General features: G+C 72.1%; 1 protein-coding gene across 1 annotated transcript in view; it reads left to right on the plus strand.

Annotated features, from left to right (window-relative positions):
- Window positions 1-16,575, plus strand: part of SHANK1 (SH3 and multiple ankyrin repeat domains 1) — a gene marked incomplete at its 3' end in the record, with an annotated part of 67,401 nt that overhangs the window by 6,815 nt on the left and 44,011 nt on the right. Inside the window, 9 exon segments of the mRNA XM_064440204.1 lie at window positions 1,811-2,044; window positions 4,666-4,869; window positions 5,778-5,849; window positions 7,680-7,788; window positions 9,007-9,164; window positions 13,714-13,881; window positions 15,403-15,519; window positions 16,096-16,173; window positions 16,447-16,513. Coding sequence (XP_064296274.1) covers window positions 1,829-2,044; window positions 4,666-4,869; window positions 5,778-5,849; window positions 7,680-7,788; window positions 9,007-9,164; window positions 13,714-13,881; window positions 15,403-15,519; window positions 16,096-16,173; window positions 16,447-16,513 — 1,189 coding nt within the window.

Here is a 16,575-nt window from a genome sequence, read left to right on the forward strand (position 1 = left end):
TCCCCGCGCGTGTCGCGTGTCCCGTGTCCCCGCCGGCCCCCCAGGGACACGCCCCACTTCCCCGGCGCCGGCTAAAAATAACCCGGCCCGGCCCCGCCCGCGCTTGCCCGCGAGCGTGTCGCGGTGTGTCGGGGCGTGTCGCGGCGTGTCGCGGCGTGTCGCGGCGTGTCGGGGCGTGTCAGGGCGTGTCGCGGCGTGTCAGGGCGTGTCGCGGCGTGTCGGGGCGTGTCGGGGCGTGTCGGGGCGTGTCGCGGCCTGTGGCTGCTCAGGGGGTCCCGGGGAAGGGTCCCCCACCCACCCCCACCCCCACGTGGGGTATCAAAGCCCCGCCCCCTCAGGACGCACACGCGTGTGCGCGCACGCGTGAGCGTGGGGGTGCTGCGTGGGGGGAGGGGGAGGGTCTGGGGGTCCCGGGTGGGGGGAGGGGGGGGTGTGTCACTCCCCTCCCCCCCACCCCGCGCCCACCACGCACTGGTGCGTCAGACCCCGGCGCGCCCTGTGCGTGTCGACACGTGTGCGAGCGTGGACATGCGTGTGTAAGCCGTGGGGGGGGTGCGGGGGGCTCGGGGGGGGGGCTCGGGGGGGGGTCACCCACCCCCTGCCCCCTCCCCACTCACGTACTGGTGCAGGGAGCCCTTGTGTGCTCTCGCGCTGCCCCACGCGTGCGCATACGTGTGTAAGCGTGTCCGTGCGTGTGCGAGCCTGGGGCGCTGCGGGGGGGGTCTGGGGGTGCCGGGGGGGGGTTAGGCGGGTCTGGGGGGGGTCGGGGGTGTTGGGGGGGGGGGGGTCAGCCCCCCTCAGCCATGTGATCGCGCAGCAAACCCCTGCGCTGCCCCACACGTGTGCATACGTGTGTAAGCGTGTCCATGCGTGTGTGAGCCTGGGGGCGCTGCGGGGGGGTCTGGGGGGGGTCGGGCGGGTCTGGAGGGGGTCTGGGGTGTTCGAGGGGCGTCAGGGATGTTTGGGGGGGGGTTTCAGCCCCCCCCCCAGCCATGTGTTAGCACAGCAAACCCCTGCGCTGCCCCACGCGTGTGCATACGTGTGTAAGCGTGTCCAGGCGTGTGCGAGCCTGGGGGCGCTGCGGGGGGTTCTGGGGGTGCCAGGGGAGGTTCGGGGGGTCTGGGGGGGGGTCGGGGGGGGGGGTTTCAGCCCCCTCAGCCATGTGTTAGCGCAGCAAACCCTCGCGCTGCCCCACGCGTGCGCATACGTGTGTAAGCGTGTCCGTGCGTGTGCGAGCCTGGGGGCGCTGCGGGGGGTTCTGGGGGTGCCAGGGGAGGTTCGGGGGGTCTGGGGGGGGGTCGGGGGGGGGGGTTTCAGCCCCCTCAGCCATGTGTTAGCGCAGCAAACCCTCGCGCTGCCCCACGCGTGCGCATACGTGTGTAAGCGTGTCCGTGCGTGTGCGAGCCTGGGGGCGCTGCGGGGGCGTCTGGGGGTGCCAGGGGAGGTTCGGGGGGTCTGGGGGGGGGTCGGGGGGAGGGTTTCAGCCCCCTCAGCCATGTGTTAGCGCAGCAAACCCTCGCGCTGCCCCACGCGTGCGCATACGTGTGTAAGCGTGTCCGGGCGTGTGCGAGCCTGGGGGCGCTGCGGGGGGGTCTGGGGGTGCCAGGGGAGGTTCGGGGGGTCTGGGGGGGGGTCGGGGGGAGGGTTTCAGCCCCCTCAGCCATGTGTTAGCGCAGCAAACCCTCGTGCTGCCCCACGCGTGCGCATACGTGTGTAAGCGTGTCCGGGCGTGTGCGAGCCTGGGGGCGCTGCGGGGGGGTCTGGGGGTGCCGGGGGGGGGGTGTCACCCACCTCTGCCCCCCCCCCGCAGCCGTGTGATGGTGGCAGCATGCCGCGCACGCCGGCCTCCAGCGAGGAGGAGGAGGGTCGGGGCTCCGAGTACCCCGAGGGCGACTCGGACTCGGGGAGTTCCCGCGAGGGCCCCCCCGGCGCCAACCCCGGCCCCCCCCGCGCCCGCGGCCCCCCCCGGCCCCCCCCGGCCCCCGACGACACCCACTTCAGCATGATGGTCTTCCGCATCGGCATCCCCGACCTGCACCAGACGGTGAGCGGGGGGGGCCCCAAAAACCGGGGGGGGCCCCCCAAAAATAAGGCCCACCCCCCCAAAAAAAATAGGGGGGGTCCCTTAAAATATCGGGGTTCTCGAAATTATAGGGGGTCCCTAAGGGGGGGGGGCAGCCAAGGTGGGGGGTGACCCCTAAAAGTATTGGGGGGCCCAAAATGGGGGGGGAATATATGGGGGGTCCCCAAAAATATTGGGGTTCGTGGAATTATGGGGGGGGTCCCAAAAGGGGGGGGCAGCCAAGGTGGGGGGGTGACCCCTAAAAGTATAAGGCGGGCACCAAAATTATAGGGTGTCCCCCAAAATATGGGGGTGTCCCCAAAATGGGGGTTGCCCAAATGAGGGGTGTCCCTTAAAGAAATATGGGGGTGTCCGAAAAATAGGGTGTCCCTAAAAAATAGGATTCCCCCCCCCCCGAAAATACGGGGGACCCCCAAAAAATGATGGGGGCCTTGAAAGTATGGGGGGGGTCCCCCAAATGTTGGGGGGGTGACACCAGGGGGTTTTGGGGGTCCCCGTTGTGGGGGTTCCTGACCCCAGGGGTGTGGGGGGGGTCCCCACTGTGGGGGTTCCTGGCCCCAGGGGTGTGGGGGGGTCCCCACTGTGGGGGTTCCTGACCCCGGGGTGGGTGTGTGGGGGTCCCCACTGTGGGTGCTGCCGGCCCCAGGGGTGGGGGGGGGGTCCCCATTGTGGGGGTTCCTGACCCCGGGGTGAGTCTGTGGGGGTCCCCACTGTGGGTGCTGCCGGCCCTAGGGGTGTGGGGGGGTCCCCATTGTGGGGGTTCCTGACCCCGGGGTGGTTGTGTGGGCGTCCCCACTGTGGGTGCTGCCGGCCCCAGGGGTGCAGGGGGTCCCGGGGGCCATGGGGCGCCCCCTGACCCGCCCCGTGCCCCCCCCCCAGAAGTGCCAAGGGTTCAGCCCAGGGGTGTGGTGGGGTCCCCATTGTGGGTGCTGCCGGCCCCAGGGGTTTGTGGGGGGTCCCCATTGTGGGTGCTGCCGGCCCCAGGGGTGCAGGGGGTCCCGGGGGCCGTGGGGCGCCCCCTGACCCGCCCCATGCCCCCCCCAGAAGTGCCAAGGGTTCAGCCCAGGGGTTTGTGGGGGGTCCCCACTGTGGGGGTTCCTGACCCCGGGGTGGGTGTGGGGGGGGTCCCCACTGTGGGTGCTGCCGGCCCCAGGGGTGCAGGGGGTCCCGGGGGCCGTGGGGTGCCCCCTGACCCACCCCATGCCCCACCCAGAAGTGCCAAGGGTTCAGCCCAGGGGTGTGGTGGGGTCCCCACTGTGGGTGCTGCCGGCCCCAGGGGTTTGTGGGGGGTCCCCACTGTGGGTGCTCCCGGCCCAGGGGGTTGGGGGGGTCCCCACTGTGGGGGTTCCTGACCCTGGGGTGGGTGCGGGGGGGGTCCCCATTGTGGGTGCTGCCGGCCCCAGGGGTGCAGGGGGTCCCGGGGGCCGTGGGGTGCCCCCTGACCCACCCCATGCCCCCCCCAGAAGTGCCAAGGGTTCAGCCCAGGGGTGTGGTGGGGTCCCCACTGTGGGTGCTGCCGGCCCCAGGGGTGCAGGGGGTCCCGGGGGCTGTGGGGTGCCCCCTGACCCACCCCATGCCCCCCCCAGAAGTGCCAAGGGTTCAGCCCAGGGGTGTGGTGGGGTCCCCACTGTGGGTGCTGCCGGCCCCAGGGGTTTGTGGGGGGTCCCCACTGTGGGTGCTCCCGGCCCAGGGGGTTGGGGGGGTCCCCACTGTGGGGGTTCCTGACCCCGGGGTGGGTGCGGGGGGGGTCCCCATTGTGGGTGCTGCCGGCCCCAGGGGTGCAGGGGGTCCCGGGGGCCGTGGGGTGCCCCCTGACCCACCCCATGCCCCACCCAGAAGTGCCAAGGGTTCAGCCCAGGGGTGTGGTGGGGTCCCCACTGTGGGTGCTGCCGGCCCCAGGGGTTTGTGGGGGGTCCCCAATGTGGGTGCTGCCGGCCCCAGGGGTGCAGGGGGTGCCGGGGGCCGTGGGGCGCCCCCTGACCCACCCCATGCCCCCCCCAGAAGTGCCAAGGGTTCAGCCCAGGGGTGTGGTGGGGTCCCCACTGTGGGTGCTGCCAGCCCCAGGGGTTTGTGGGGTGTCCCCACTGTGGGTGCTCCCGGCCCAGGGGGTTGGGGGGGTCCCCACTGTGGGGGTTCCTGACCCCGGGGTGGGTGCGGGGGGGGTCCCCATTGTGGGTGCTGCCGGCCCCAGGGGTGCAGGGGGTCCCGGGGGCCGTGGGGTGCCCCCTGACCCACCCCATGCCCCACCCAGAAGTGCCAAGGGTTCAGCCCAGGGGTGTGGTGGGGTCCCCACTGTGGGTGCTGCCGGCCCCAGGGGTTTGTGGGGGGTCCCCACTGTGGGTGCTGCCGGCCCCAGGGGTGCAGGGGGTCCCGGGGGCCGTGGGGCACCCCCTGACCCACCCCATGCCCCCCCCAGAAGTGCCAAGGGTTCAGCCCAGGGGTGTGGTGGGGTCCCCACTGTGGGTGCTGCCGGCCCCAGGGGTTTGTGGGGGGTCCCCATTGTGGGTGCTGCCGGCCCCAGGGGTGCAGGGGGTCCCGGGGGCCGTGGGGCGCCCCCTGACCCGCCCCGTGCCCCCCCCCAGAAGTGCCTGCGCTTCGACCCGGGGGCGGCGGTGTGGGCGGCCAAGCAGCAGCTCCTCTGCGCCCTGACCGAGGGGCTCCACGACGGCCTCAACTACGGCCTCTTCCAGCCCGCCGCCGCCGGCCGCGACGCCAAGTTCCTCGACGAGGAGCGGCCCCTGCGCGACTACCCGCAGAGCTTCGACCAGGGCGTGCCCTACCTCGAGGTGGGCGGGGCCCTGCGGTGGGCGGGGCCGGGGTGGGTGGGGTCCGGGGCGGGGCTTCCCCCAAAGGAGAAACACACACACACCCACCCACCCCCCGCCATGGGATGACCCCCAGAACTTTGAGCAGGACGTGCTCTACCTCGAGGTGGGCGTGGCCTGTGGGTGGGCGTGGCCATGAGGTGGGCGGGGGCAGAGCGGGTGGGGCCCGGGGTGGGGCCTTCCCCCAAAGGATTAACTCCACCCCACCCCCCGCCATGGGATGACCTGCAGGGCTTTGACCAGGGCGTGCCCTACCTCGAGGTGGGCGTGGCCTGTGGGTGGGCGTGGCCACGAGGTGGGCGTGGCCAGGGTGGGTGGGGTCTGGGGGTGGAGCCTTCCCCCAAAAGGACACACCCCCCCCTTGCTATGGCACAATCCCCAGAGCTCTGACCAGGGCGTGCCCTACCTCGAGGTGGGCGTGGCCCAGCGGTGGGCGTGGCCTGGGTGGGTGGGGTCCCGGATGTGCCCTTCCCCCGAGGAAACCCCCTTTGGGATGAACCCAGGGAGTCAAACACTGTGTGCCTGACCTGAGGTGGGCGGGGTCTGGGGTGGGCGTGGCCTGTGGTGGGCGGGGTCAGGGTGGGTGGGGTCCGGGGCGGGGCCTTCCCCAAAGGAAACGCCCCATGGGATGACCCCAGGGCTCCAAGCGGGGCGTGCCCTACCTCGAGGTGGGTGTGGCCCTGTTGTGGGCGGTGCCTGAACGGGCAGGGTATATGAGGGGGCGGGGCACGGGGGCGGGGCTTCCCATGGCACTGGCAGGGTGCACCACCTCGAGGGTGGGATTGGGTGGGTGGGGCCTAAAGGGGGCGTGGCCTGGGGTTGAATGGGAGGCGGGGAAGGGGCGTGTCCCGCCTGACCCCGCCCCCCAGTTCCGCTACAAGACGCGGGTTTACAAACAAACCAACCTGGATGAGAAGCAATTGGCCAAGCTGCACACCAAGGTGGGGCCGTGCCCCGCCCCTTGCCCCGCCCCCTGCCCCAGACCACGCCCCCAGGCCGCGCCCCGCCCCCTGCCCCCAGACCACACCCTACCGCATCCAAGCCCCGCCCCGCTGCCACCCTGTGTGCCCACCATGTCATTCAGCCACCTGGCCCCGCCCCCTCTGTGCATGGCCCCGCCCCTCTGCCTGGCCCCGCCCATAGGGGACCACCCACTTTGTGTGTCCCCAAACAACCCCTCCCCCACCGTCCCAGTGTCACTGTGACCCCAGTGTCCCCGTGACCCCGTGGTGACCCCACGCCCCCACGGTGACCCCGCGGTGACCCCACGCCCCCATGACCCTGCGGTGACCCCACGGTGACCCCACGGTGTCCCCACGCCCCCACGGTGACCCCGCGGTGACCCCACGCCCCCATGACCCCGTGGTGACCCCACGGTGACCCCACGGTGTCCCCACGCCCCCACGGTGACCCCACGGTGTCCCCATGCCCCCGTGACCCTGCGGTGACCCCACGGTGACCCCACGCCCCCACGGTGACCCCGCGGTGACCCCACGCCCCCATGACCCCGTGGTGACCCCACGCCCCACGGTGTCCCCATGCCCCCGTGACCCTGCGGTGACCCCACGCCCCTGTGACCCCACGGTGACCCCAGTGTCCCCAGGCCCCCATGGTGACCCTACGGTGTCCCCATGACCCCGCGGTGACCCCAAGCCCGTGACCCCACAGTGACCCCCCAGTGTCCCCATAACCCCACGCCCCCATGACCCCGCGGTGACCCCACAGTGTCCCCATGACCCCGCGGTGACCCTGCGGTGACCCCACGCCCCCATGACCCCGTGGTGACCCCAGTGTCCCCATGACCCCGCGATGACCCCACACCCCTGTGACCCCACGCCCCCCCGTGCCCCACATCCCCACCCCACGCGTGCCCGTGTCCCAACGTCCCCGTCCCCCCTCACCTCACGTGTCCCCCCGTGCCCTCCCCGTCCCTCTGTCCCCGTGTCCCCATGTCCCCCTGTACCCCCCCATGTCCCCCTGTGCCCCCCATGTCCCCCCGTGCCCCCCATATCCCCCTGTACCCCCGTGTCCCTGTGTCCTCCTGTCCCCCCGTGCCCCCCATATGCCCCCCATGTCCCCCCACTCCTTGTGTCCCCATGTCCCCCATCCCCGTGCCCCCCGTGTCCGTGTCCCCATGCCCCCCTGTGCCCCCCATGTCCACCTGTATCCGTGTCCCCATGCCCCCCTGTGCCCCCCATGTCCCCCCGTGCCCCCCGTGTCCCCGTCCCCATGCCCCCCTGTGCCCCCCATGTCCCCCCGTGCCCCCGTGTCCCCATGCCCCCCTGTGTCCCCCGTGCCCCCCGTGCCCCCCGTGTCCCCCCATGTCCCCGTGTCCCCCCCGTGCCCCCCGTGTCCCTGTGTCCCCATGACCCCCCATGTCCCCATGTCCCCCGCATGTCCCTCCCATGTCCCCATGACCCCCCATGTCCCCGTGTCCCCCCCATGTCCCTCCCGTGTCCCCATGATCCCCCATGTCCCCGTGTCCCCCCCATGTCCCTCCCGTGTCCCCATGACCCCCCATGTCCCCGTGTCCCCCCCATGTCCCTCCCATGTCCCCCCGTGTCCCCGTGTCCCCCCCATGTCCCCGTGTCCCCCCCATGTCCCCCCTGTGTCCCCATGCCCCCCGTGCCCCCCGTGTCCCCCCCGTGCCCCCTGTGCCCCCCGTGTCCCCCCCGTGCCCCCCCGTGTCCCCGTGCCCCCTGTGCCCCCCGTGTCCCCCCCGTGCCCCCCCGTGTCCCCGTGCCCCCCGTGCCCCCCGTGCCCCCCCGCAGACGGGGCTGCGGAAGTTCCTCGACTACGTGCAGCACGGCTCGGCCGAGAAGGTGGCGCGGCTGCTGGACCGCGGCCTCGACCCCAACTACCACGACTCCGACTCGGGGGGTGAGCCCCCCAACCCCCCCGGCCCCGGGGACCCCGGGGGGCCCTGAGACCCCCACGGACACCCCCGAACCCTTGGGGACACCCCCAAACCCATGGGGACCCCCCTCAACCCTGGGGAACTCCTGGGGGGCCCTGAGATCCCCATGGACATCCCCAAACCCCCCCGGCCCTGGGGACCCCCCGGGGCACCCTGAGACCCCCACGGACACCCCCGAACCCTTGGGGACACCCCCAAACCCATGGGGACCCCCTGGGGTGGCCCTGAGACCCCACAAACACCCCCATAGCCCGTGTCACCCATGTCCCCCCAGTGCCCCCAGTGCTCCCAGTCCCTCCCAGCCCCCTGTAGCCCGTGTCCCCCCAGTGCCCCCAGCCCCCTGTAGCCCATGTCCCCCCAGTCCCCCCAGTGCCTCCCAGCCCCCATAGCCTGTGTCACCCCAGTCTCCCCAGTCCCCCCAATGCCCCCAGTCCCCCCAGTGCCCCCAGCCCCCTGTAGCCTGTGTCCCCCCAGTCCCCCCAGTGCCCCCAGTCCCTCCCAGCCCCCCAAGCCCATGTCCCCCCAGACCCCCCCAGTCCCCCAGTCCCTCCTAGCCTGTGTCCCCCCAGTCCCCCCAGACCCCCATAGCCCATGTCCCCCCAGTGCCCCCAGACCCCCATAGCCCATGTCCCCCCAGTGCCCCCAGTCCCCCCAGTGCCCCCAGACCCCCATAGCCCATGTCCCCCCAGTCCCCCCAGACCCCCATAGCCCGTGTCCCACCAGCCCCCCCAGTGCCCCCAGTCCCCTGTAGCCTGTATCCCCCCAGTCCCCCCAGTGCCCCCAGTGCCCCCAGTGCCCCCAGACCCCCATAGCCCATGTCCCCCCAGTCCCCCCCAGTGCCCCCAGTGCCCCCAGACCCCCATAGCCCGTGTCCCACCAGCCCCCCCAGTCCCCCAGTCCCTCCTGGCCTGTGTCCCCCCAGTCCCCCCAGTGCCCCCAGTCCCCCCAGACCCCCATAGCCCATGTCCCCCCAGTCCCCCCCAGTGCCCCCAGACCCCCATAGCCCGTGTCCCCCCAGCCCCCCCAGTGCCCCCAGTCCCCCCCAGTCCCCCCCAGTGCCCCCAGACCCCCATAGCCCGTGTCCCCCCAGTCCCCCCCAGTGCCCCCAGACCCCCATAGCCCGTGTCCCCCCAGTCCCCCCCCAGTGCCCCCAGCCCCCCCAGCCCGCCCCCCCCCCGCAGAGACGCCGCTGACGCTGGCGGCGCAGCGCGAGGGCCCGGCGGACGTGGAGATCATCCGGCTGCTCTGCCTGGGCGGGGCCCACCTGGACTTCCGCGCGCGCGACGGGGCCACGGCGCTGCACCGCGCCGTCTGCACGCGCCGCTACCCCGCCCTGCTGGTGCGCGGGGTCACGGCGGGGTCACGGCGGGGTCACGGGGGGTCACGGGGGTCATGGGGGCATCACGGGGGGCGTCACAGGGGGTCACGGAGGGTGCATGAGGGGTTACAGGGGGTCACGGGGGGTTATGGGGGTCACAGAGGGGTCACGGCAGGGTTACAGAGGGGTCACAGTGGGGTTACAGGGGGTCACGGGGGTCACAGAGGGGTCGGGGGTCACGGCAGGGTCATGGGGGGTCACAGCGGGTCATGGGGGCATCACGGGGGGCGTCACAGGGGGTCACGGAGGGTGCATGAGGGGTTACAGGGGGTCACGGGGGGTTATGGGGGTCACAGAGGGGTCACGGCAGGGTTACAGAGGGGTCACAGAGGGGTCGGGGGGTCACGGCAGGGTCATGGGGGGTCACAGCGGGTCATGGGGGCATCACGGGGGGCGTCACGGCGGGTCACGGAGGGTGCATGAGGGGTTACAGGGGGTCACGGGGGGTTATGGGGGTCACAGAGGGGTCACGGCAGGGTTACAGAGGGGTCACAGAGGGGTCACAGTGGGGTTACAGGGGGTCACGGGGGTCACAGAGGGGTCAGGGGGTCACGGCAGGGTCATGGGGGGTCACAGCGGGTCATGGGGGCGTCACGGGGGGCGTCACAGGGGGTCACGGAGGGTGCATGAGGGGTTACAGGGGGTCACGGGGGGTCATGGGGGTCACAGAGGGGTCACGGCAGGGTTACAGAGGGGTCACAGAGGGGTCACAGTGGGGTTACAGGGGGTCACGGGGGTCACAGAGGGGTCGGGGGTCACGGCAGGGTCATGGGGGGTCACAGCGGGTCATGGGGGCATCACGGGGGGCGTCACAGGGGGTCACGGAGGGTGCATGAGGGGTTACAGGGGGTCACGGGGGGTTATGGGGGTCACAGAGGGGTCACGGCAGGGTTACAGAGGGGTCACAGAGGGGTCGGGGGGTCACGGCAGGGTCATGGGGGGTCACAGCGGGTCATGGGGGCATCACGGGGGGCGTCACGGCGGGTCACGGAGGGTGCACGAGGGGTTACAGGGGGTCACGGGGGGTCATGGGGGTCATGGGGGCATCACAGGGGGCGTCACAGGGGGTCACGGAGGGTGCATGAGGGGTTACAGGGGGTCACAGGGGGTCATGGGGGTCACAGAGGGGTCACGGCAGGGTTACAGAGGGGTCACAGAGGGGTCGGGGGGTCACGGCAGGGTCATGGGGGGTCACAGCAGGTCACGGGGGTCATGGGGGCATCACGGGGGGTTACGGGGGGTCACGGGGGTGTCACAGAGGGGTCACGGCGGGGTTACAGGGGGTCACAGAGGGGTCACAGTGGGGTGACAGAGGGGTCATGGGGGTCACAGCGGGTCACGGGGGTCATGGGGGCGTCATGGGGGGTCACGAGGCATCACAGAGGCGTCATGGGGGTGTCACAGGGGGTCACGGAGGGTGCATGAGGGGTTACAGGGGTGACGGGGGGTCATGGGGGTCACAGAGGGGTCATGGTGGGGTCAGAGGGGGTCACAGAGGTCACAGAGGGGTCACAGAGGGATCACGGCGGGGTTACAGGGGGTCACGGGGGTCATGGGGGCGTCACAGGGGGCGTCACAGAGGGGTCACGGAGGGTGCACGAGGGGTTACATGGGATTACGGGGGGTCATGGGAGTCACAGAGGGGTCACAGAGGGGTCACGGGGGGTCACAGAGGGGTCACAGCAGGGTCACAGGGGGGTCACGGGGGTCATGGGAGTGTCACGGGGGTCATGGGGGCGTCACAGAGGGGTCACGGTGGGGTTACAGGGGGTCACGGAGGTCACAGAGGGGTCACAGAGGGGTCATGGGGGTCACAGAGGGGTCACGGAGGGGTCACAGGGGTCATGGGGGGTCACAGGAGGTCACAGAGGGGTCACGGGGGTCACAGGGGGGTCACGGATGGTGCACAAGGGGTTACAGGGGTCACGGGGGGTCATGGGGTCACAGAGGGGTCACGGTGGAGTCACGGGGGGCGTCACAGAGGGGTCACGGGGGGGTTACAGGGGGTCACAGAGGGGTCACGGGGGGTTACAGGGGGTCACAGAGGGGTCATGGGGGGTCACAGCAGGTCACGGGGGTCATGGGGGCATCACGGGGGGTCATGGGGGGTCACGGGGGCGTCACAGAGGGGTCACAGAGGGTCACCGGGGGTCATGGCGGGTCATGAGGGGGTTACAGGGGGGCACGGCTGGGCACGGGGGGTCACAGGGGGGTCACGGGGGTCACGGGGGTCACGGGGAGGTTACAGGGGGTCACAGGGGAGGTCACGGAGATGTCACAGGGGTTCACGTTGGGTCACAGGGGAGGTCACGGGGGGTTACAGGGGGGTCACAGGGGGGTCAAGGTGGAGCTCACAGAGGGTCACGGGGGGTCACGAGGGGTCACGGGGTGTCACAGGGGTGTCACCGAGAGGTCACAGGGCACCCAATGGGGGAATCACAGGGGGGGTCACAGAGGGGTCAGAGGGGGGTCACATGGCACCCATGGGGGCATCACGGGGGGTCACGGGGGGTAACATGGGTCACCAGGGGGTCACAGGGCACCCATGGGGAGGGGTCAGAGGGGACCCAGAGGGGCACCCATGGCAGGGGGGACACCCACGGAGGGGGGGGGGGGGTCACAGGGGCACCCACGGGAGTGCATGGGCACGTGTGTGTGGCCACCCACCTGCAGGGTGTGCATGGTGCATGGGTGCTGTGTGCCTCGGTGCCCTGCATGCTGCTGCAGCGTGCAGGAGTGCAGCACTGCATGGGTGCAACGGTGCACAGCTGCGATGGTCCAGGATGCAACAGTGCATGGGTGCGACGCTGCATGGGTGCGACGCTGCATGGGTGCACTAGTGCAATGGTGCACGGGCACAACGGTGCCCGGGTGCAAGGGTGCCCGGGTGCAACACTGCATAGGTGCAATGGTGCAATGGTGCACAGGTGCAATGTCGCACGGCTGCAATGGTGCACGGGTGCAATGGTGCATGGGTGCAATGGTGCATGGGTGCACTATCGCACAGTGCAATGGTGCAATGGTGCATGGGTGCAATGTCGCACGGGTGCAATGGTGCATGGGTGCAATGGTGCAATGGTGCATGAGTGCAATATCGCACAGTGCAATGGTGCAATGGTGCAATGGTGCATGGGTGCAATGGTGCACGGGTGCACGGGTGCAATGGTGCACGGGTGCAATGGTGCATGGGTGCAATGGTGCAATGGTGCATGAGTGCAATATTGCACAGTGCAATGGTGCATGGGTGCACGGGTGCAATGTTGCACGGGTGCAATGGTGCATGGGTGCAATGGTGCAATGGTGCATGGGTGCAATGGTGCACGGGTGCAACGTCACATGGGTGCAATGGTGCATGAGGGTAATATCGCACAGTGCAATGGTGCATGGGTGCAATGTCGCACAGTGCAATGGTGCACGGGTGCATGGGTGCGATGTTGCGCGGGTGCAATGGTGCATGGGTGCATGGGTGCAATGGTGCAATGGTGCATGGGTGCAATGGTGCATGGGTGCAATGGTGCATGGGGTGCATGGGTGCAATGTCGCACGGGTGCAATGGTGCATGGGTGCAATGGTGCAATGGTGCATGAGGGTAATATCGCACAGTGCAATGGTGCATGGGTGCAATGGTGCATGGGTGCAATGTTGCACGGGTGCAATGGTGCACGGGGTGCATGGGTGCAATGGTGCAATGGTGCATGGGTGCAATGGCACACGCCCCCACAGTGTACCCAGGTGTGATGGGTGCCTGGGTGCAATAGGTGCAATGGGTGCTGTGCATGCTCCTGCAGTGTGCCTGGGTGCAGTGGGTGCATGGGTTCCCGTGTCCTGTGGGTGCCCAGGTCGGGTGGGTGCTGGGGTGCCTGGGTGGGTGGGTGCTGGGGTGTGTGGATGTCTGCATCCCGTGGGTGCCTGGGTGCCATGAGTGCCCGTGTCCCGTGGGTGCCCGGTTGGGTGGGTGCTGGGGCAGGCAGTGGGTGCTGGGTGGGTGGGCGCTGGGGTGCCATGGGTTCCTGTCTCCCGTGGGTGCCGGGTGGGTGCTGGGTGGGTGGGCGCTGGGGTGCCATGGGTTCCTGTCTCCCGTGGGTGCTGGGTGGGTGGGAGCCAGGGTGGGCTGTGGGTGCCATGGGTGCTGTGGTGGCTGGTGGGTGCTGTGGGTGCCAGGTGGGTGGGCAGTGGGTGCTGGGGGTGCTGGGGTGCCATGTGTTCCTGGGTCCTGTGGGTCCCGTGAGTGCTGGGTGGGCGGGTGGTGGGTGCCATGGGTGCTGGGTGGGTGGGTGCTGGGTCCTACGGGTGCCAGGTGGGTGGGTGCTGGGTGCCGGCTGGGTGGCTGCTGGGTACTGGGTGGGTGGGTGGGTGGTGGGTGCTGTGGATGCTAGTTGAGTGGGTGCTGGGTACTGGGTGGGTGGGCGGTGGGTGCCGCGGTGGGCGCCGGGTGGGTGGGCGGCGGGTGCCGTGGCGGGCGGCGGGCGCCGGCTGGGTGGGTGCCGTGGGTGCAGCCCCTCCCCCGCAGGCGCTGCTGGACCTGGGGGGCTCCCCCAACTACAAGGACCGCCGGGGGCTGACGCCCCTCTACCACACGGCCATGGTGGGGGGCGACCCCCGCTGCTGCGAGCTGCTGCTCTACAACCGCGCCCGCATCGGCACCGTCGACGAGAACGGCTGGCAGGAGATCCACCAGGTCACCCCCGGCCCCGCCCCGGGACCCGGCCCCGCCCCCGGCCCCGCCCCTGCCCCGCCCCTGGGCACGGCCCCGCCCCTGGACCCGCCCCGCCCCTGGGCACGGCCCCGCCCCTGGACCCGGCCCCGCCCACAGCCCTGGACCCCAGCCCCGCTCCAGCCCCAGTCCTTGGCCCCCCATGTCCCCTGGCCCCATGTCCCCAAGGCCCCCCGTCCCGTGTCCTTCTGTCCCCATGTCCCCCCGTCCCCTGGCCCCATGTCCCTCTGTCCCCATGTCCCCGTGTCCCTCTGGCCCCCTGGCCCCACGGCCCCGTGTCCCTCTGTCCCCCGTCCCCCTGTCCCCATGGCCCCATGGCCCCATGTCCCCCTGTCCCATTGTCCCCCCAGTCGTGGGTCACTGTGTCCCCCTGGCCCCATGTCCCTATGTCCAGGTGTGCCAGCCCTGTCCCTGTCCCCATGTCCCACGTCCCCTCCCCACGTCCAACGTCCCCTCCCACGTCCCATGTCCCCTCCCATGCCCCCACGTCCTGTCCCCACGTCCCCGTGTCCCCACGTCCCCGTGTCCCCACATCCCCGTGTCCCCGCGTGCCCCTCCCACGTCCCACATCCCGTCCCCACGTGCCTTGTCCGTGTCCCCACATGCCCTTCCCACGCTGCCACGTCCCCTCCCCACGTCCCCGTGTCCCCGTGTCCCCGTGTCCCCGCGTGCCCGTCCCACGTCCCCACGCCCCTGCCCCTGTGCCCCCACGCCCCCACCCCCAGCCCCCACGCCCACGTCCCACGTCCCCGCGCCCCCATGCCCCCGCGCCCCCGTCCCCACACCCCCACCCCCAGCCCCCGCGCCCCCGCGCCCCCACGCCCCCGTCCCACGACCCCGCGCCCCTGTCCGATGTCCCCACGCCCCCGTGACCCCGCGCCCCCGCAGCCCCACGCCCCCGTCCCACGGCCCCGCGCTCCCATGCCCCCGCACCCCTGCGCCCCCGTCCCGCGCCCCCACGCCCCTGCGCCCCCGCGCCCCCGTCCCACGTCCCCGCGCCCCCATGCCCCCGCGCCCCCGTCCCCACACCCCCACTCCCAGCCCCCACGTCCCCGCGCCCCCGTGCCCCCGTCCCACAGCCCCGCGCCCCCATGCCCCCGCACCCCCACGTCCCCACGCCCCCGTGCCCCCGTCCCACGGCCCCGCGCCCCCATGCCCCCGCCCCATGGCCCCGCGCCCCCGCGCCCCCATCCCACGGCCCCGCGCCCCCGTCCCACGCCCCCGCGCCCCCGTGCCCCCCCACCCCCGTGCCCCCGCGCCCCCGTCCCACGGCCCCGCGCCCCCATGCCCCCACCCCATGGCCCCGCGCCCCCGCGCCCCCGTCCCACGGCCCTGCACCCCCGTCCCACGGCCCCACACCCCCGTCCCACGGCCCCACACCCCCGTCCCACGGCCCTGCACCCCCGTCCCACGGCCCCGCGCCCCCATGCCCCCCCACCCCCGCGCCCCCGCGCCCCCGTCCCACGGCCCCGCGCCCCCACCCAGGCCTGCCAGCACGGGCACTCGCAGCACCTGGAGCACCTGCTCTTCTATGGGGCGGAGGCGGCGGCGCAGAACGCGTCCGGCAACACGGCGCTGCACATCTGCGCCCTCTACAACAAGGTGGGGGGCCGGGGGGGCGGGGGGACATGGGGGGCCGGGGGGGCGGGGGGACATGGGGACAAGGGGACAGGGGGCCATGGGGCCAGGGGATGGGGGGACAGGGGACAGAGGGACACAGGGACAGGGGGCCATGGGGCCATGGGGCCATGGGGCCAGAGGACAGGGGGACACGGGGACAGGGGACACGGGGCCATGGGGCCAGGGGACGGGGGGGCCAGGGGGACACGGGGCCATGGGGCCAGCGGGACAGGGGACAGAGGGACATGGGGCCAGGGGACGTGGGGCCAGGGGACGGGGTGGGCCAGGGGCTGGGGCCAGAGAGGGGCTGGGGTCCAGGGCCATGGGCGGGGCCGTGGGCAGGGCCGTGTCCAGGGGCGGGGCTGTGTCCGGGTGGGGTCCCATGGGCGGGGTCATGGGTGGGGTCCCACGGGCGAGGCCCATGGGCGGGGCCCCACGGGCCACGAGCGGAGTGATGGGTGGGGTCCCATGGGTGGGGCCGTGTCCACGGGCGGGGTCCATGGGTGGGGCCCCATGGGCGGGGCCCCACGGGCGGGGTCCCACGGGCGGGGTCCCCAGGAGAGCTGCGCCCGCATCCTGCTGTACCGGGGGGCCAACAAGGAGGTGAAGAACAACAGCGGGCAGACGCCCTTCCAGGTGCGACGGGGGGGCACGGGGGGGGGACGGGGACATGGGGGGCACGGGGGGGCACGGGGGGGCATGGGGGGGCACGGGGTCGGGGGGGACAGGGGGACAGGGGGACATGGGGACAGGGGGATGGGGGACGGGGAGGGACATGGGGGGGGCAGATGCCCTTCCAGGCGTGGGGGCGGGGCAGTGGGCGTGTCCCAGGGCACTGGGGGGGGGGACACACACATGCCTTGGGGACCCCCCGGTGAGTGAGGGGTCCCCCCCGCCCCACCCCCCCAGGTCGCCGTCATCGCCGGGAACTTCGAGCTGGGGGAGCTGATCAAGAACCACCGGGACTCGGACGTGGGTGAGTGGGGGGCTGGGGGGGGCTGGGGGGGCATGGGGGGGGCATGGGGGGGGGCTGGGGGC

The sequence above is a fragment of the Phalacrocorax carbo genome, unplaced genomic scaffold, assembly GCF_963921805.1.
Source record: "Phalacrocorax carbo unplaced genomic scaffold, bPhaCar2.1 SCAFFOLD_160, whole genome shotgun sequence".
Taxonomy (NCBI): Eukaryota; Metazoa; Chordata; class Aves; order Suliformes; family Phalacrocoracidae; genus Phalacrocorax; species Phalacrocorax carbo.